This window comes from Vicia villosa, linkage group LG2 (assembly GCF_029867415.1).
Source record: "Vicia villosa cultivar HV-30 ecotype Madison, WI linkage group LG2, Vvil1.0, whole genome shotgun sequence".
Classification (NCBI taxonomy): Eukaryota; Viridiplantae; Streptophyta; class Magnoliopsida; order Fabales; family Fabaceae; genus Vicia; species Vicia villosa.
Window position 1 is genome coordinate 175,674,871 of NC_081181.1, and position 22,523 is coordinate 175,697,393.

The following is a 22,523-nucleotide window of genomic DNA, read 5'->3' on the forward strand; positions in this document are numbered from 1 at the left end:
TAGCTTTTTTGGGGGATGATTTTTCTCTGTGGGGAGGGAATTTCTTCTTTGGTAAATCTTCTCGGTTCCTACGCCGTCTCTTATGGTACCGACCTCTTTATGGATGAATTCATTGGTGTTGTGGTCGTCACTCTTGCATAAATGGAAATATTTGTACTTTCTCATCCTAGATGATTCTCTTATCGAACAAGGATTCCTTATATCGACTTCCTTAAACTCATTGTTTGCATACTCTTTCAAATATTTTATCCATTAAAGTGTTCAAAGGGTTGTAGGTGGTGAATATGAGTCAGGTTCCTCGTTCCCCATCTTCTTTACAATGACTATTGTCTCTTTTGGGTGCTTGATCGCACCTAGAGTTCACTGCTCCCCGACCTCTCTCTCATTCTTCGTCTAGAAGTTCTTCTTCATAGTTGATATAGGGTTGTTCCCTATCTAGAAAATCACTTAAATTATAGGTTCATTCGAGCTCCATATTTTCCCGGAACATGCAATACGGTCTCAACCCCTTTTTAAATATCCAACATTAAGTCCATCATTTGAGCCGCCCATTTTAACTACCACTTTTATGAAACGGTCAATGTACACATACAAGGCTTCCTTTTTTCGTGACCCCCACTGAGTAAGACTGTGGTCGTGGGTTGGAGCTTTCAGGTGGTGAAATAGGTGGTGAAGACGTCACACAGATCCTTCCACGAATCAATACCCCCATAAAGAAGGGTATTGAACTACGTCATCATAGATCTGGCTAGGTTTAATGCGAAGAGCTTGGACTTCATTGGCCATTTGGGCGTGGTATTAATTCATCTTGTCATCTACATACTCAACATGTTCATCTAGATTTTCGATTCTATTGTAACTCTGCAACTTTAAAGGCTTCTCTACAGCCTTCGGGATTTTGATGTCGAGGAAGCGAAAGACGACGAGTTCTTCTTTCACTCTTATAGCTAGAGAATTTGTGTCATATATTTCCCTTCTTCAAGGATGACGTTCTAGTGAACCATGAGGACAATGAACCTCGGGAGGAGTATGACTACCACTCATTCTTTTAATTGGGTGGGGGAGGTCTATGTCCTCGATATCGGTCGCAAACGGGTGACCTCGGGACTTCTCTCTATAGTGTCACTGTGCCAACAAGAAACGGTATTGGCATGGAGGCCTGATTTCCCCAAGAGGATGCCTTTTGTATGGTATTGTCCCTTGGTGGAGTGTATTAAAGGTTCTCTTCAGTCCTAAATATCCTTTCAGTTAGTAATTGTGAGCTCTCATGTTGTACTATATCTTAGACATTGTTTAGTAATTCGAAGGTTCCCTACACTTCAAATTTTTCTTGCCACAATTTATGGGTTGGGAGCATTTCTTGTTTAGGTATAATAGGTAGTGAAGGAGGTCAGTGTGATGATTCGCCCTGATGAGATTGTTGTGTGGATCTAAAGAATGAGAGAGTTTTTAATGCTTCTTGACAACTCTTAGAGGAGCGGAATTTTGTTGCATAGGTTGAGATGAAGATGCCTCGAGAATTGGATTGTCTTCCACGGGAGGATGAGGACAAGAAGAGAAGTTTTAGCAACTTCAGCGGCTGTAGCAACAACTTTTCATTGATCGGCAGATTTAGTGACTGTGAATGTCACCATGCTTGATGAAGCTGATGATAGATTTGTTCGATGAGAAAGTTGAAACATTAAGAAATAAGATTGGTGATCTAGTTCTTTGGTGGAAATTTTCGGGAATCAAAAATCTATTTTCACAAATAGCACCATTGTGCGATTGGGAACTAGAAATGAAGGTGAGATGGTGAAGTTGTGTCTTGCTCCAATGGATCAATACTTTTGATGCAGCGGAGAAGGAGCTGATATGCAAGGTTAACACTCTAAGTCCAAGTTAGTGAGATAAATCAGAAGTAATGTGTGATTGAGAATGAATCTGAATACTTGAAATAACACGCTTTACCCTTATATACCAACAACAGTAGAAAATCGTTTACGCGTGATGCGGCGCGTTGTCCGGTCAACCATTAGGTTATATCAGACGATGATTGTGTGTTAGAGGGTGGAATTATCTAATCGTCTATTTCTAGTTTAAACAAACATCTACTTATCCAATGCGTCTTTCAACTTGAGGTTCTTTCTTAAGCCTTTTGTTATAGACATTGAGGAAAACCCAAAAAACCATAACCCACCTTAAAATTACTTCATTATATATATATATATATATATATATATATATATATATATATATATATATATATATATATATATATATATATATATATATATATATATATATATATTTTGATAAGCAATATATATATAGACACACCCATCCTCTTCCTCTCCACGATATCATTCACAGAGACAAAATTTGAATCACATACACTTTAGTCTAAATAAAATGACCTTGTATATTACATTGTTTGTAGCCATTCTCTTCATCGTGCTCTACAATATATGGAGAGGCAACAGAAATGTGCCTCCAAATTGGCCAATAATGGGCATGTTACCATCTGTTTTTCACAACAAATCCAATATTCATGATTTTGTAACCTCAGGAATGAAATATTATGGAGGTACTTTGCATTTCAAAGGACCTTGGTTCACAAACATTGCCAACTTTATCCTCACCAGTGATCCCATGAATGTGCACCACATCACTAGCAAGAATTTCAGCAACTATGGAAAAGGATCTGATTTCCATGAGATCTTTGAAATTCTTGGTGTTAGTATTATAAACTTGGATGGAAATGCATGGAAACAAGAGAGGGCAGTACTTCATTCATTGCTTAAAAGCAAAAGTTTTGAGACATCCCTTCAACAAAACATTCACAAGAAGCTAGAGAATTGCATGCTACCATTTCTTGATCATCATGCATCAAAAGGTGCACAGGTACTTGATTTACAAAACATTCTTGAGAGGTTCACCTTTGATATTACTTGTACTTTTTTATTTGGATTTGATCCTAATTGCCTTCCTTACAAGTTCAATGATGAGTTGTTAGACACTTCTTTTGTAAAAGCTATTTATATGCTTGAGGATATGGTGTTATCAAGACAATATATTCCAAAATGCTTTTGGAAGCTACAAAAATGGCTACATATTGGTCAAGAGAAGAAGAACAAAGCAGCTCAAGAAATTCTTCACCAATTCTTGTCTAAATGTATAGCTTATTCCAAAGGTGTTGATGAAAGTCATTCTTGCTTGCTAAAGGAACTAATGAAAGAAAAAAAGGCTGACAATGAGAAGTATATTAGAGACACTGCAGTGAGTCTCTTGGGTGCTGGAAATGGAACAATAAGTTCAGGTCTAAGTTGGTTCTTTTGGCTTGTTTCAACTCATCCTATTGTGGAAACAAAAATCATTCAAGAAATCAAAGATTATTGTCATGCAAATGATGATGATTTGATGACTAGTTTAGGTGTTGAAAAGCTTAATAAGCTAGTTTATCTTCATGGAGCTATTTGTGAAGCTTTGAGGCTTTATCCACCTATTCCATTTGAACACAAATGTGCAATAAAATCTGATATATTGCCTAGTGGAGACTATGTTAGTCCAAATACAAAGTTGATATATTCTTTGTATGCAATGGGAAGGATGGAGAAAATATGGGGAAGTGATTGCTTGGAGTTCAAGCCAGAGAGGTGGATATCGAGTCGAGGAGGTATTGCTTATGTGCCATCTTACAAGTTCATAGTGTTTAATGCAGGTCCAAGAAGTTGTTTGGGAAAAGATATTACCTTTGTTCAAATGAAAATGGTTGCAGCTGCTGTGTTATGGAAGTTTCATATAGAGGCTGTGGAAGGTCACACTATTGCTCCTAGGGTTTCTATGATTCTACGTATGAAGCATGGACTTAAGGTCAAAGTTAGTAAAAGATGCATTTGATGTAAGAAATGAGATTCACTTCACTCAATGTTTGACATATTCATGCATCTGGGGTCGTTGGATTGAGATCAGACAGTCTGATTTTGATCAAACGAGTACGAATTGTCGACTTTGAGAATGCAAGAAACTCGAAATAAGCATTATAAGTTTGGTGAAGTTGGGTGTTTGCTTCAACCTATTTGCATGTTCTTGTTATTTTCTAATTGTGTTTTTTATTATTTTTATCTTTAATGTTAGTGTGACCCTTTGTTAAATTGTTAGTAGTTAGTTTTCAAGTGTTATTCAGAAGAAATTTCATCTTGTATGTGAAAATTTATTCAATGAAATTTAGTAGTTTTAAGTTATATAGACTCTTTATTTTATAGTTGGGAGTTGTGAACTCATAATACTATTTCTATTTGTCAGTAACAGAAAAGCAATAAATACTATCGTAGATTTATGTATAAACACTATTTCTATTTCTTTTATATAATCCACATTTTATATTTTATATTTTATATCTTATTTTTATAGAAAAACATGATACAAACATTTTATGTGTATATTTTGTTAAAAAAATACTAATATTTAATATTGAATTTTCATATTTTAAAAGATATTATATATATATATATATATATATATATATATATATATATATATATATATATATATATATATATATATATATATATATATATATATTAATTAGAGTTATGTATTAAAAAATAATATTAAATATACTAAATAATTTAAAATATGACCAATATTTTAAAATTATTAACAATGGTTTATAAATTCAACACCCTCCCTTTTCATTTTTTATACTACACATCATCTTCTCTTTCTTCCACCTAATAATTCAACACACATTCAATTTATACTCACTACAATGATTTTGTTTAATAAAATTCAACATCCTATTCCACCACCATTCACAACACACTAAAAAATTTAAACATTCAAAACAACCAATAAAATTTTACAAAGTATTTTATAGACCCCACTCTTTCCACATTCAACATGTTGAAAACTTTCAACACCAATTAATACACCTCACTTTAAACACCCTATTCAACATCCTCATTGCAAGGATTCAACTATTGAATTTGTTTTTCAACACATTCTCCAAAGTACCCAATTTAAGTTCTAAAATATATTTGATAAATTTATGTGAATCATTTTTAATTTTTAAATTGGGAAATGCTAACAAGTGTCCTTGGTTAAGTGATTAAAATGGGAGTAAGTTTTTTTTAGAAATGCGTACATTCAATGCAATGAAAATACATTGGAAATTGAAATCATGACTTTTATAAAAATTACTCCCTCTGGTCCTATTTATAAGAAAATGTTCTTTTTTTAGATACATTGAATAAATAATGTATCTGGACAACATACTGTCTAGATACATTATTTATTCAATGTATCTAAAAAGAGAATTTTTTCTTATAAATAGGATCGGAGGTAGTATCTTCTTTATTTTGTATGCTTAAATAGTATCCTGAGAGTATTCGTTAGCAAGACCCTTTAAAATTATATATATGAAAACAATAAAAGGTGTTGAAAATAGGATAACTTAGATATATTTAAATATAATGTAAAGCATTTTATTCAAATTCAAGCATGTTATACATTTTTTTCTCCTTATTCATACCAAAATTGTAGCAAAAGCATTTTATATGTGGTCATCATGCCTCTCGTTTAACAAATTTCTAGAACACTATTCACATCATGTGATCTTTTCTGAATTACATTTACAACCTCTCATAATCTCTCATAATTTGTCTGCTCAATCTTGGAATCGGGAACAAATACATTATTTCGTGCTACAATGTCTCAAGCACACATGCATTGGGTGTCTTGGTCATGCAACATGCATATGAATATGAATGCCATTATGGCACCTCTCTTATTTTTCTCTACATTCAAAATGAAATTTTAAAATATTACATATATTGTAGCTGTTTAGAAACTTAGAAGAAAAACAGTAACGGAGTTTTTTACACCCAAGAAAAAAAATTATTTCTAAAATGTCACATTTTGAAAAATAATGTTGTATTGATATATTTATAAGGATAAAATGAAAGTGATACAAAATTTATTAAAAATAAGTGGATAACGTCCATCGCCAGAATAAATCCGTTAGTTGTCCATTTCTTGCAATGCACACTCATTTATCATAACACGCATATATAATATGCAACAATCTCCTTTAAACTAAGTTACTCGCCTACTTACTACCCGAAATAATAAGGGAATTAACTATCCATTCCCGACCTTCATGGAGGATAGAAATGTTGTTATTGATTTTTTATAGTCTAACATCAGGTCTAAGATACTCTTATAACCCGTATACATAGTTTCTCATCATCCTTGCGTGAACTTGCTCTAACACCATAACAACCCAATAATCCTTAGACAACCCTATGCAGCTAAGAGTTATCAATCATTGTACTTTTAGCAAGTACAATTGGCTTTCCCCGTAGAACCTGATAAAACTGACTTGAGCCACATTCGTCATCATTCACCACTCGTTTTCACCACCTTCTCCCGGAGGACGGAAAAACAAAATTTCAAGATTATTACTAACACTATTGCCTGAGGTTTTGTCGGCGGAGGAGAATCTAGCTCTTCTCGCAAAACATATATCAGACAAGTTTTGACAGCAAGCGTCATACCCATAGACTCGAAGATAAACTTGGAGAAGGAGCCAGAGTCCAAAATCACCTTCTTCGGCAAAGACACCATCAACGTTCTCCCTAACAACAATGGGGAACCTCTTGAAAAAAAACTCTCTTTAAGCGAGTGAGAGAAAACATTGAAAGGACACGCCACATTTGGTGTTCTCTTGATTTGAAAGTCGAAGATGGGATATTAAAGCGCATTTATAAAGCTAAGGGATTACTCAACTTGTTGGTAGGACTACAAAGAGATAGTGACGAATGTTTCATGATAAGCAACAATGTGCAATGTGATTTATTTTCGAAACTAAAATATTTGCAGATTTTGTCGATTCGTGGTTATGGTTTTCCACTTGAAAATCTAGAACTAGCAGATGAGATAGGTAGTTTAAATATTTTGCGCTATCTAAACCTGTCTTGGACAAATATTAAAAGGGGTCCCGACTCTATTTGTAAGCTTTATAACTTAGAGAGACTGGAATTGAAAAGGTGTGATAATTTGACTAAATTTCCTTTAGATTTTTACAAACTTGACTGTTTACGCCATCTTAATCTGGAAGGAGCTGAAATAAAGAAGATGCCAAAGAAGATAAGAAAACTAAACCATCTACAAACGTTGACTAGTAATGATTAGTGGTTGCAAAATGATGGATGTATCAATTCTCAATTGTGATAATATTATCGACTTTTATACATGGGAATGTGATTGAATTTTAATAAATAAATTATCATCCAGCTCATTCAACTCATAGAGTCTTCTCTGTCCATGACCTGTCTCAATCAGCCTTATAGAATGGGGATCTTACACACAATAGGAAGTGGAAGAAAATGTAATTATATAACCAGAATCATATAATTGACTAATAGAATCTGTTGGAATTAAATCAATAACGTCAATCATCATACATGCTCAATAAAATATAACATATAATTTAGTGCGAAAGTCAGATAGTCATACAAACATGTATAAAGATAAAAGACCCACAAATTGATTTAAGGAATACATGGATTCATTGAGAAAGTTTATGTTGGCGGCAATCCTGAAGGTTAGGAGACAAGCAATGAACACTTGATGGCTTGTGTGGTTCTTCCTCAACCGATACTTCTAATGCCCAGAATACTCTTCAGATGAATAAAAGACATAAATTGCTTGTGTACGATATACTGTGGACCATGGCCTATTTATAGAGTGATGATCAATTAGGGTCCATTATTTTGAAATGGATCATCTTGACATCTACTCATACTTGAGCCCATATCCAATTAATTAATTAATTTTTAAATAAATCTAATTAACCATTTAATTTTATTTGATCACTTAATTATTTATTTAAGGCACTTAATTTGATAAAATTATTAATATAATTAAAATATATGCCCACATAATAATTATTGGAATATTAAAATAATATAAAAAAATATTACTACAAAATCAAGACTATAAGTAAGGTTAGGAATACAATAAACACCAGAAAATGAAATATTAGTAGTGGTGACATAACCAATGTATGCTAATGATGTAAGTGCTATTAAGAGTTTTAATCAGCATAGGTGAAACATGATTTAAAGACATAAATGATTTATCATCACATGGCATGTGGTGTGATGTTTTAGATTCAAGGATCCACATGGAAGGAAACATATCTAATAGTCTAAAAGAGTTTAAACTTTTAACAAAGGAGGAAGACATGACACCCGACTAAGTGACAAAAATGTTTTAGAGCTGCTCTACAATATTATATATTTGAGAAGTTGTTTCAGATGGACACACATGACCAGAACTAAAACTAGTAGTAATAGGAACCACATCAACATCCTTGCATGATGGGGTAGGGGTGTTCGCGATGCGGTTTGAATCAATTTTGAGGTAAAACACATTCCATTCAAAGATAAATTTATCCGCTATTCCGTTTATTTTTGGATGATTGATTAAAAAAATCTAATCTAATCCGATTCAATTTCATGCGGTTTAATTCAGATCGATTTTTAGATATCCAAATGATAAATTATATTTCTTATTTAGATTATTAAAATGCTAATAAATAGTATATTTAATATAATATATAACATATAGTATACTAAAAATTAATATTACAAAAATGAAAATATCAATTTTGGTTAAAAAAATGAAATGATAAAAATAAATAAATAAAACTAAACTAATAAATATTATTAAAAAATAAGTTTCATTGAATAAAAATTTACACAATCGTATTATAAATATAAAAATATAATATTAATAAAAACTGAATAACTATAAAATTATACACATGCGGGTCGGTTGAGTTTGAATCGGTTTTAAAAAATCAATTTAAAATCTGATTTGAATCGAGCAGTTTTTACAAAATAACATTCAAACACATCCAATTATATTTGATTTTTTGCGGTTTTTTGATTTTTTGAATCGATTTACTATTTTTATTTGAATCAGTTTGAATTTGAAGACTCTTATAATAAACTATTAAAATTCTTCTTATTCTTCTTATTCGCCCTTAACAATTTAAAATACTATAACTTTCAATACCATTAATATTCCATCAATACCAAGCCCAACCATCCCTTCAAATTTTTCTTTAGAATAAGAGGTAGGGGTGGACAGAAACCCGCAAACCGTATTAATCCAGTGAAACCGAACCAATTTTTGTCAAATGGGCGGGTCAAATGGGTTATGCGGGTGATTGGATGTTCAAAATCGGTTTTAGAAGGGTTTACACGGGCAGGTGCAGGTCCAATTTTGGGACCCAGCTGTACCCAACCCAACCCAACCCAACCCAACCCGTATGTTAGCAATTAAACTACCATAAAATATCATAATAATTAACTGATAGCTGACTTTTTCCTTTTGATTGTGGTTATAGTTAGCTTACCTTATTACTACTACTATATTATTATATCTTATTTATTTCCTATATTATTATTTCCAAACTTATCAACTAACCTCTCTTGAAACACAACCATGCTCTATTATGCAGAAACAACAAAGAGAAACTACATACCTTTTCTTTTCTCTCCTTAACTTGCTACCTCATTCTCTTTTGTTTTCAAATATCTCTGTTCTTTATCATTTATTTCTTAATATTTGTTTCTGGTCGATGAATGATCCAGATCTGATATTAAATATGTACTAAAATTTTACTTTTTTTTTTAATTTTTCTTCTGATATGTTTAGGTTTTTTTGAGATGTTAATCCGCACAGATGCATCCGAAAAACCCGTGGCCCGAACAATGTGTAAACCACATGATCCTAAAAAGTTATGGGCGGAAATGGATCTTTAGATCCAAACTGCGGTTTGGGCCGGTTCGACGTTTTGGACCCAAACCCGCCCAAACCGACCCAATGTCCACCCCTAATAAGAGGAGCAAAAACATATAGAGAAGTGTAGAGAGTTTATTTATTTGAAATCATATTAGAGTGAAGTTTGAGTTCTATTTCTTTTGCCAACAACTCATTAACAACTAAATTCCCGATGTAAAATGTATGATATATATATATATATATATATATATATATATATATATATATATATATATATATATATATATATATATATATATATATATTAATCGACAAATTGTGAACAAATTTTATGTATAATCGTCTCAATTTTTCGGAGGCTCTATGTTAGTTAGTTATAGTTTACCTATGGTAAGACAAATCGAATTCTTTTATGATAAATAACTTATGAGACTCTATTTACATATAATGATCAAATGACACTGATCAGTGTATTTTGATACACGATCCTCTATGTTTATACTTTTACATTTCCATGTTTTATTTTGGTTATTTTTCCCTTTTAATGTGTTTTTATAATTTAGTTTATTTTTATACTTATTTGATTTTCGTATTTTATTTTCAGCTTTGACAGCTTTTACGGAAACGATCATAATTGAAGTTCTAGGAATCCGATTGAGGCGTTCTAATAATCGCCGGAAAGCTAAGACAGAGAGCTACGACTTTCGTGTTGGAGTCGAAATCAGATTCGGAGCGCATAATTTCCAAGTTTTCGTTTTAAGTTGCAGCCTTCGTTTTATTTAGTTTTGGGTCATTTGTTATGGGTATGGGTTATATTTTCGACCCGGTTTGGATTTTTAGTGAAAACCTTATTTTGTTTTATAAGGGTTGGCAGCCGCTACAGTACTTTGACCTTCTATTGATGAAAAATATTATTTCTTTCACGATTATGATGGAGAACTAATTCCCTGAGTTGATCTACTGTAATCGCATTCCAACGCTTTGAGGTTTTTAATTTACCAATTCAATTTCGTTTCTCTTTCAATTCTATTTTATGAAATTACATTTGCTTAATCTGTTGTTTCATGGAATGTGTTGATTAAATTTGTATGATTGTATTCCTAATCTTTAATCGCTATTTGCGTCGCTTAGTCGTTGAATCGCGTTTGTAATTCGTGTTTTCTTAATTCACGAGGGCTTAATTCGTTTGCTTAATTCGGAAAATAGGAATTCAATCTATTCTATATCAGTTTGCGCTTGTCATTTGATGTTGAAATCGAATAGAGATTGAAGCCGCTTAGGAAATTGGTAAGGTAAAAATCAATGATTAGCAGGAACCTGAAAACAGTAGATTAACTTATTTATTTAATCACTTATTTTAATCACTTAATCTGTTTTATAAGTTGATTCTGAAATCATAAAACCCCTCATAATAGTTTCTATTGGTTAATAACAATACAAGAATCCTTGTGAGAACGATATTCGAGTTGTCGTTACCGCTAAACTACAGTTTTACAAAATACTCGTTTTTGATTCGTGTGCGACAGCGGATCAAATTGGCGTTGTTGCTGGGGATTCTTGTCGTTATTAACTAATATTAGTCATAGTGTTGTTGCTAGAATTTTTTTTGTGTTGTGTTTGTTGATTTTCAGGGTTGCAATTCCGGTTGCAGTACGGTGATAAGTTTTCCAACCTATCAGGTGAGTTTGAAAGCTACTGTTTCAAATCGTTCCGAATTTTTTCCACAAAGTCAGAAAAAAATCGACGAATAGAACTCCTTTAGAATAAAATTCTAAAAGAATTCGACCCCAAATCGCCAAATTCATCGTTTTTCTATTTTTAATGAACTTTTTACTGTTTTCATAGAGTCGAAAAAATCCAAAAAAAATCCCAAAATTCTTATTTGTCTTAATTAGATTAAATTTAGTGTTTTTATATTTTTATGAATTTATTTTAATCATTTTCTTCTTTCTATTTGTTTCTGCCTGTTTGGGACATAGTTGGTATTTCTGTGTTTGTTGATAACATGGCTGAACAAAGAACCTTAAGACAGTTGGCTGCCCCTGATGCGAACTTATGCATTGTGTATCCTGATGTTGATGTACCTTTTGAATTGAAATCTGGTTTAATACATTTGTTGCCTAGGTTTAATGGTTTTGCAGGTGAGGATCCGCATAAGCATCTGAATGAATTTGAGGTTATGTGTTGTGCACCTTCCGAACCTTCACTAGAGGATATTGTCAAAGAAATGGCTGCAAATAATCTTCAGTATCACAACAAATAGATTCTACTCTTCAGACTTTGCAAACACAGATTGGACAACTTTCCACTTTGATGAATGCCATGAAGCAAGCTCAAGGATCAAACCAACAACCCTTGGAAGAGCATTCTATTTTTCAAATTGGGTCGCTTTCTGAAAATGTTGATGATACTTGTACTAATTTGCTTGCATCTGATTTTCCATCACTGTCTGATTTTGATGATGTTTACTCATGTTCTGATTGTACTGACACTAATATTTGTGTTGTATGTGCTGAGATTGATGTTGCCTTGCAGGGTAACATATCTACTACAGGTGAAGTTGTTATCGATGAAGTTGTTCATGCAGCTGATACTCTTGACATCTCGGCTGCCCCGAGCACTCCTTCCATTGAGCAGCCACATTCCCCTGAGCTGAAACCAATTCCTGAAAATCTTAAATATGCTTATTTAGAGATGAATGAAATGTTGCCGGTTATAATTTCTTCTAACCTTGATTTTGATCAAGAAAATAAGATTTTGCAGGTTTTTAAGAAGCATAAGAATGTGATTGGGTGGACTTTGACCGAAATTCTCGATATTAGCCCATCTATGATTTTGCATAGGGTCTTAATTGAAGGGGAAGATGAAACAAAAGTAGTGAGACAGCCCCTCAATCTTTTGATCTCTGATGTTGTGGAAAAGAAGATCACATGCCCATTCAACACTTTTACTTATCGAAGATTCTTCTTTGATCCTGGAATAAATGGCGAAGGCACTAATAAAAATTTCAAGTTCAATGGGCATTACCCAAAGCTACTCCATGAGATCTCCATTTTGAAAGAAGAAAGTGTAGAATATATCTCTTTGGGAAAGGCTGCTTATGTGATCACATATCCTCCTTGACTACTCGGGTGTGTTCTTTCCTTTCTCTCACTCTTATTTTATATTTATGTTCTTTCATTGAGGACAATGTATGTCTTAAGTGTGGGGGAGGGAATCATTTATTTGTTTTGTTTTCTTTCAAATTTTTTTTTTGTTTTTGTTTTGTTTTCAGTTCTTAAAAAAAGTATATTTTTGAAAGTTTTAGGCTACAGACTGATTTGAGTCGAGTTTGCGGAGACTTGGAAAAATTCACAAGATCGATATTGTTCTAACACCGTAAGTCTCCTGCATATGGAAATTGATTTGAATTTGTTATTATATTTTAGCCTTAAATTCTCATTCTTTGACAGCTCTTGAGTAGTCTATTTCAACAGTCGGCACCATCTCTCACACACTTTACGCAGGGAAGCCGATGAATATAAGTGAATGTTCCGAAAAAAAGAAAAAAAAGGTAATGCACCTTCTAAGTTTGGTGACCCTCACCCGGTCACTTAACCCAACGGTTGTGGAACTTTAAAAAAAAAAGATTTCAAGACTCTTTGTTAGTTGGTTCAGCGGTTTCTGGTGCTGAACTTGGTAGGGAGGATTACGGTCTGATCCCCCGCAACTACAACTGAGTAAACAAAGGGTTATGCCACATAAGTACCAGAACCCACAAAATAGGATCAGAGTCACTAACCGGTCGTCTTGCTATAAGTGTGTGGAGATAACGAGCTTAATGTGATTGCGCCTGAATGAAAAAAAAGCAAAAAAGGATGAGTAAGTTAGGCTATGGTATAATAATATGATTTGAATTGATTTGTGTATTTAGGAGGCTAATGTCTGCATAACTGTGGTTAGTGTTCTTACGATGTCCTTAGTGTGCAATATTAGTACCTACCGATGGAAACTTTACCGAAGATGAGTTGTAGCCTAGGATGAGTAACTATTGATGTATTTGTGCGTTCTTTGTTTTGTTGTTCAGTTTGCCCGGAGTGCAAAAGTTCAAGTGTGGGGGAATTTGATCAGTGTATTTTGATACACAATCCTCTATGTTTATACTTTTACATTTCCATGTTTTATTTTGGTTATTTTTCCCTTTTAATGTGTTTTTATAATTTAGTTTATTTTTATACTTATTTGATTTTCGTATTTTATTTTCAGCTTTGACAGCTTTCACGGAAACGATCATAATTGGAGTTCTAGGAATCCGATTGAGGCGTTCTAATAATCGCCGGAAATCTAAGACATAGAGCTACGACTTTCTTGTTGAAGTCGAAGTCAGATTCGGAGCGCATAATTTCCAAGTTTTCGTTTTAAGTTGCAGCCTTCGTTTTATTTAGTTTTGGGTCATTTTTTATGGGTATGGGTTATATTTTCGACCCGGTTTGGATTTTTAGTGAAAACCTTATTTTGTTTTATAAGGGTTGGCAGCCGCTACAGTACTTTGACCTTCTATTGATGAAAAATATTATTTCTTTCACGATTATGATGGAGCACTAATTCCCTGAGTTGATCTACTGTAATCGCGTTCCAACGCTTTGAGGTTTTTAATTTACCAATTCAATTTCGTTTCTCTTTCAATTCTATTTTATGAAATTACATTTGCTTAATCTGTTGTTTCATGGAATGTGTTGATTAAATTTGTATGATTGTATTCCTAATCTTTAATCGCTATTTGCGTCGCTTAGTCGTTGAATCGCGTTTGTAATTCGTGTTTTCTTAATTCACGAGGGCTTAATCCGTTTGCTTAATTCGGAAAATAGGAATTCAATCTATTCTATATAAGTTCGCGCTTGTCATTTGATATTGAAATCGAATAGAGATCGAAGCCGCTTAGGGAATTGGTAAGGTAAAAATCAATGATTAGCAGGAACCTGAAAACAGTAGATTAACTTATTTATTTAATCACTTATTTTAATCACTTAATCTGTTTTATAAGTTGATTCTGAAATCATAAACCCCCTCATAATAGTTTCTATTGGTTAATAACAATACAAGAATCCTTGTGAGAACGATATTCAAGTTGTCGTTACCGCTAAACTACAGTTTTACAAAATACTCGTTTTTGATTCGTGTGCGACAGCGGATCAGACACCAATGTGTCAAATTTAGTAACATAACACCTCCGATAACTCTTTACCGCATATCCGTATAACAAAATTCACCATTGGATTGAACATATATATATATATATATATATATATATATATATATATATATATATATATATATATATATATATATATATATATATATATATATATATTATGTCCATAAAATTTAACATCAATCAAAAATCATTTAATATGTCAACGAGATGCATAAAAACCAAAGTCTTACAAAAATCTAACAAAACCGTTAATTTTGATGATTCTCTTTAGCATATCAAATGATTTTCGATTGATGTTAAATTTTATGGGCATGCATGATCTATATGATGTTAGCTTTTAATCCAACGATAGACTTTACTATACGAATTTACGTTAAAGAGTTATTGAAAGTGTCATATTACTAAGTTTGACACCTTGTAGTCGTTTGATCCTGTCGATATATATATATATATATATATATATATATATATATATATATATATATATATATATATATATATATATATATATATATATATATATATATATATATATATATATATATATATATGGGATTTGCTAACGTAGACCCACTTAATTTTGTGAAGGTCTATTTTAGCAAGCATTAACTACAAAATGGTTAAATGCACCTTAAGGTGCATGTTGCTAAAACACACCTTGATAAAATACACCTACTTATTTTTATGAGGGTGTGTTTTAACAAGCATTAACTACAAAATGATTAAATGCACTCTAAGGTGCATGTTGTTAAAATAGATCTTTCATAAAATATATATGATTATATATATATATATATATATATATATATATATATATATATATATATATATATATATACACACACACACACACACACACCAGGTGTTAACGTTTATATGACACTAGATTTTGTCCATTCAGTTTTTTTAAAAAATTAGAAGGTCCATATTTATTCATTCAATTTGGAATTTGTTCAATTTAATAGATATAATTTGTTTTCTTATTTAATTTTAAATGTAATTTGTTCTTTTAAAAAAGAAAACCTGATTTAAAAAAATTGCATTTAATATTAAATAAGAAAATAAATTATATCCATTAAATTAAACAAATATGGACCTCCAAATTTAAAAAAAAAGAAGGAACATACTCTTTTTTGTTCCTTAACTTTGCTTCGGAGTCCATTATGGTTTCTTAACTTTTTAAAAGTTCAAATCAATCCCTTAAGTCTTAAAAATGAATCAGGTTTGTCCTTCCGTTTGTCTCAGTTAGTGAGGGTTCATAATGAGTGTATATGGGACATGGTTGATGTGTTACGTGGCATTTACTCTCTCTCTCTCTCTCTCTCTCTCTCTCTCTCTCTCTCTCTCTCTCTCTCTCTCCTCTCTCTCTCTCTCTCTCTCTCTCTCTCTCTCTCTCTCTCTCTCTCTCTCTCTCACACACACACACACACACACACACACACACAAAGCAACTTGCTTAAGAAAAACAAGCTCCATCGGAGTTTTCACTATCTCCTTAAAAACACACACTGCAACTTCAAACAACACCGTACTCCTCTCCTCTCTCGTCTCCCGAAATAACTCTTACCTCATCAAGCAATAAACCTCAACCATACAAGCACCGTGACCATATCCTCATCATATAACACAACCGACACTCCCTCTATTAACACACCACCAATAACACTTCATTTTGCTGAAATCGAAACACTCACGTATCACCCTTATATGACTGCAAACAGTGGCCACAATCTCCTTTCCATCACCGTCCAAACTCCAACATCATCACGACGTTCTTGCAGCTTCTCAAAGACCGCCGCTATTTGGTATTTTGTTCACTATTGTGTTTCATTTTCGGTTTCGTTTGATCTTAAACTTTGTGTGTGTATTAGTTGCAACAAGTTTCGTTTGCAGTTTCTGATCAAAACCGGTCGTCGATTTTCAACTCACCACCATCAATCAAATCAACACAACAGTAGATGTATAAGACATTTGAGAAAGAAAACCAGACCTAGCATTTTAGAAAGAAAAAGAACAAATTGGAAAAGAAAAATTTATAAACAAATTGGAAAGAAAAAGTTGTGAACAAATTGGAAACCCCTTTGTGTGCTTATTGTTGATTTCAGTTTCAGTTGTTATTGTTGATTTTAGTTTTAATTGATTTAGAAGATGATGAGGTTTTCATATTGTTGTTGACAAAAGAATCATGTTTTGGGACGATGAATGTGATGAAAGTGTTAATGAGATGTTTCTGAATTTAATCATGTTTCTGGATTTTTCTGGTGTTAATGAATGTGACTGTTTAGAATTTTTCTGGGTTTGGAAATTTTTGGTTTTTGGGATTTAAAAAAATGGGAAAAAGAAGTAGACAAGCCATGTCATCTCCAACGTCTGCAGACTTAAACGCCCGTTTGCAGTAAATAGACGGAAATGACTTACGTGTTCCGTTTTTAAGACTTAAGGGATTGATTTGAATTTTTTAAAAGTTAAGGGACCATAATGCACCTCGAGGCAAGTTAAGGATGAAAAAGAGTATTTTTCCTAAAAAATTAATGGACAAGATTTTGTGTCAAAATAAACTTACGTATCCTAACTCTCTCTATATATGCTAGGGTGTTAGGATTAGACATATTCAATAGACTATGCTTTTGATTGTATTTTATTTTTCTTTCATCGACTTGGAGAACAACTGTTGTATTATTATATTTGGTTTTATCAGCGCATTACTCTGTTCTATAAGATTCGTTTTTATTAATCATTAAAATAAACAATGTAAATTTTAATCGAATTAAAATTAGTTTGGATAGAAAACAACACAATCTTAGTAAATTGGTTCTGAAAATAACACATAAGTAATAATTTGGAGATGCATCTCTGAATTAACTCCACACACATAGTTTGAAGATGTATATGCGAATTTACCTTTGAGATATATTTTAAGATGCATCTCCAAACTAAATTTAGACCCAAAAAATATTTGGTGCATCCAAATATATTTTTCCTTTCCGGATTTACCTAAGAATATTTTGAAAATTTCATAGGTGCCCAATTATACAAGGAAATTTCTTTATCCACCCCCATGTCTTCTTGGTCACCTCTGGCAAAAAATCCAAAATACCCCTAACTTCGGAAATGCATTTCCGAAATGCAAAAAAATGCTGTTTTCGGAGATGCATCTCCGAAAACGCCTTTTTTTGGGTTAATAATCATTTACCCCCTGCAATAGTAGCGAGATTCGGTTTATCCCCCTTTTAAAAAAAAAATTGCATTACCCCCTATAATATTAAAATTGTAAGTCTTTTGCCCCCTAAGAGGGAAAATTACCCCCCTGTAAAATATATTTTTTTGATTTTCCTCCCTGGTTTTTACACGTTTAGGGGGGTGCCCAAATATTACAGGGGGTAATCCAAATTTTTTTTAAAAGGGGGGTAAACCGAATCTCGCTACTATTGCAGGGGGTAAATAACTATTAACCCTTTTTTTTTTCAAAATTTATCTTATTTCGGAAATGCATTTTCGAAAACAGGATTTCGGAAGTGCATTTTTGAAATACTGCACGTTTTGCAGATTAAGCAAAACAACCCTCTCCCCCATTTGTTTTTACCCTAAATCACCATCAAACTTCCTCTCTTCAGATTTTTTGCAAAATCATGTTTGAGGTCTACATCAAAGCTACTCAAAAGCTACTCAATCACATTCAAAAGCTACTCAATCACTTCAATTGGTAAGTTTCTAAATCTTTAGATCTATGATTCAAATGGATTTTAGGGTGGTTAGAAATTGCAAAAATGATATATGGGTAGGTTAGTAGTAGTATTTAGGTTGTTTAAAAGCATTATAACATGTTTTAATGTTGGATTTTGGGGTCTGCCATGGAAGTTGCAGAAGTTGGCTTCACGGGGGTGTTTTGGAAGTTCATTTCCGAAAACAACTCCATTCCCAGTTTCGGAAATGAACTTCCGAAGTGGTCCAGAATTGATTTTTTTTTGTTTTTTCAATTGTTTCACATTCTTATTGATTTCAATTGTTTTTAGGAATATGGCAGGCAATCCAGCACGCATCAGACAGGGGAGAGAGACCCAGACAGCGTCGGCTAGACGCGAGCGGGCAGCGTAACTGGCGTCAACGCAGGGACGGGGTCGTGTGCGAGTACCTGTGCAGATGGACGAGGGTACTTCCTCTTCTGGATCGAGGAATCGTCTGGCTCGGGTCTCTTCTTCCCGCCAGCAGGAGGTACGAGATGAGGAGGAGGCTGAGGCAGTTAGATACCAGGAGGCGGAGGAGGTACTGGATGTTGACCCTCCGCACGGGGAGGAGGGCTACCCGGGAGGGTCCATTGACACGACCTTGTTGATTTCCTACCACGAGCACGTCGCTCGACGTGTCTGAGGGGAGAGGTATTCTTTATAATTTGTCTGACTTTATTATTTAACCGTTTTTTATTTAGCTGTTTATTCCACATTTTCTTAACGGTCTAATTAACAGTATTTTTTTTGTTTTTGTTGTAACAGGGGAGACATACTTTAAAACAGGTGAGCCACGCCCGGAAGATTTTCAGTCTCTTTAAACCAGAGGCGCAGTGGTTTAACGACGCGGTGATAACTTCAGGGCTAGGTGGGCTGTGCATGACGGGGTATACCACCATCAACCACGGCATGCAGGGGGCCTTTGTGGAGAGGTGGCACAGAGAGACGTCTTCTTTCCACTTACCGGTTGGGGAGATGACGATCACCTTGCACAATGTGCAGTGTCTTCTCTACTTGTCGATTAGGGGGATGTTGTTGGACCATTCCCGGATCCAAAGGGTTGAAGCCATCGAGTGAATGACGATCTATCTGAGTATGGAGCCAGATATGGCTGACTTTGAATGTCAGACCTCAAATGAGCCTCATATTCGGTTCTCCATATTGAGCGCTTATTTCGAGAACCACCTGGTGGCGGCGACCGAATCCGAGGAGGCGGGTAACGCCCTATTTATGGAGTATCACCGTGCCTGCGCTCTCCGATGCTGGTTCATGTTTGTGGTAGGCGCTGCACTCTTTGTGGATAAGAGTGTAAGATACGTCGACGTGACTTACCTCCGCTACTTCATGGACTTGACTACCGTTCACCAGTGGAACTGGGGGTCAGCTATTCTGGTATACCTATACCAGAAGCTGAATGAGGCCTCCAATTGGAGGACCAGACAGTTGACCGGATCCTGCACACTCCTGACGGTACGTTTCATTTTAATTGTTTCACATTTATTTATGGTTCGTATTTATTTTTTAATACATTATCGTGTTTGTATTTCAGAGCTGGATCATCTCCTACTTCCCCCGCATCCACGACTTCCACGTTGATTCTGCATACGAGGACGCCATGCCCAGGGCCGCCCGATACGTTCTCCAGAGGGGAAACAATGCAGTGGGACCATACCGTGGGTACCTCGACCGCACGATGCACGATGACATCAGTTGGAGGCCATTCAGCGACTACACTGTTGTTGTCGGTTTTGATAGCATCTCGTTATATTCTGGCTGGTTGGCATGCGGGACCAACACCATGGTGAGGTATCTCCCTGAGCGGTGCATGCGGCAGTTTGGATTTGTGCAGATGATACCCAAGTCACCTTTTAAGGCTGCTCCCGACACAGTTACCCGAGTGCAGTTCATTGGCATATTTGCGGATTGAGAGCGTCATGTGGTCCCGGAGGAGTATCGTCGCATGCAGGTCACCCAGGACTGACATAGTGTGGAGGGGTATGTCACATGGTTCTATCGGGTGTCACATCCTCTGATGACATCCGACGCTCCCGGCGCTCATATGCCAGCATACGAGGAGATCCTAGAGAACCAGTCGGCCGAGGATGACCATGCCATTGATCTCCTGCTGATCTGCCAGCGGCTTGGGCGGTACGCGTTGGATCGAGGTATCATTGATCAGGGCGGTCCAGAGGCAGTCGCCGTGGTGGAGAGGATCGTCGGTGATTTGGGCCGTGCGGCGGCATACAGGAGGCAGAGGAGGTCCCAGGGAGAGAGAGTTAGACATACCCAGTAGGGGTTCAGGTTTATTTTTCTTGTATTTGGATTGTATATTTTGCACACTATGACTCGGTCTGTATATATTATTTGGATTTTATTTATTATATTAGTATTTTACGTTGATATGTCGTTTGTTTTGTTCGGCGTTTTCGTTTTGTATATATTACTCGTTTTGTATATATTTTGTACCGGACTGTTAGAAAAAGCATAAAAAAAAGAGACTTCTGCATAATTCGGAAATGCATTTCTGAAAACCACCAAAAATTGTGAAAAAGGTGTTTTCGGAAGTGCATCTCCGAAAACATCCCCCATTTGGTATTTTCGGAGATGCACTTCCGAAGTCTGAGAAAATTTAGAAAAGAAAATATTTCAGAGATGCATCTCCGAAGCATGGATAAATTGGGGTTTTCGCTGGGGTGACCCCATAGAGAGGTGGATAAAGAAATTTTCTTATATAAAGGTACAAAAATCACCTATTTTGTACTCAAATGTCTATAAAAAAGCGAAAACGGAATGAAGTGATACGGGTAGATTATCCATTTTAGTTTTTTTTTTGGGTTAATACCTATTTTGCCCCTGCCATATGGGGTGTAGTTGAAAAACCCCCTGCCAAAAAAAAAGTTGCAAGAAGTGCCTCGTAAAATTTCAGAAGTTCGATTTTGAACCTTTATCAGGCCACATCATCCAAAAGTGTGATGTGGCAACTTTTTTTTAATTCTTTATTATTATTTTTAATGACTCGCTTGGCTTATGTGGCATTTTAATTATTATTTTATTATTTGGTTCATAACTAATTAAATGAGAAAGCTTAAAAAATTGGTCCCATGGGATATTGAACCCATGACCCAAAGTACACATGAAACTCAACTTTACCACTGAGCTACGTTTTGGATTGTGTTATGCAATTTCCTTAGCTAAAATATAATAACTACTGAGCTGGTTGCGTTTTTAATTAATATTAATTTAATTAATATTAATGTTTATATTTAATTTAATTTATTTTAATTTAATTAATGTTATTTTAATTTAACTTAATTAATTTAATTTAAAGAGTTAATATAAATGCTTATTTCTAATTTAATTTAAAGACCTTATATAAATGTTCATTTAACTTAATTTAATTTAATGTTTATATTAATGTTTATATCTAATTTAATTTATTTTAATTTAATTAATATTATTTTACTGTTAACGTTATATTTAACTTAATTAATTTAATTTAAATAGTTTATATTAATGTTTATATTTAATTTAGTTTAATTTCTTTTACTATTAACGTTATTAATTAATATTAGTTTATATTAATTTAATTTGCTTTATATTTTATAATTAATATTAGTTTAATTTAATTTAATGTTTATATTTAATTTAATTAATTTTATTTTACTGTTAACGTTATATTTAACTTAATTAATTTAATTTAAATAGTTTATATTAATGTTTATATTTAATTTAGTTTAATTTCTTTTACTATTAATTAATATTAGTTTATATTAATTTAATTTGGTTTATATTTTATAATTAATATTAGT

At 33.8% G+C, this 22,523-nt stretch overlaps 1 protein-coding gene across 1 annotated transcript; it reads left to right on the forward strand.

The window, feature by feature from the left end:
* Positions 1–2,365: 2,365 nt before the first annotated feature.
* Positions 2,366–4,127, forward strand: LOC131647497 (alkane hydroxylase MAH1-like). The gene has a single exon (XM_058917391.1). The coding sequence runs from the start codon at positions 2,392–2,394 to the stop codon at positions 3,877–3,879; it is 1,488 nt and encodes a 495-aa protein (XP_058773374.1). The 5' UTR covers positions 2,366–2,391; the 3' UTR covers positions 3,880–4,127.
* Positions 4,128–22,523: the final 18,396 nt, after the last annotated feature.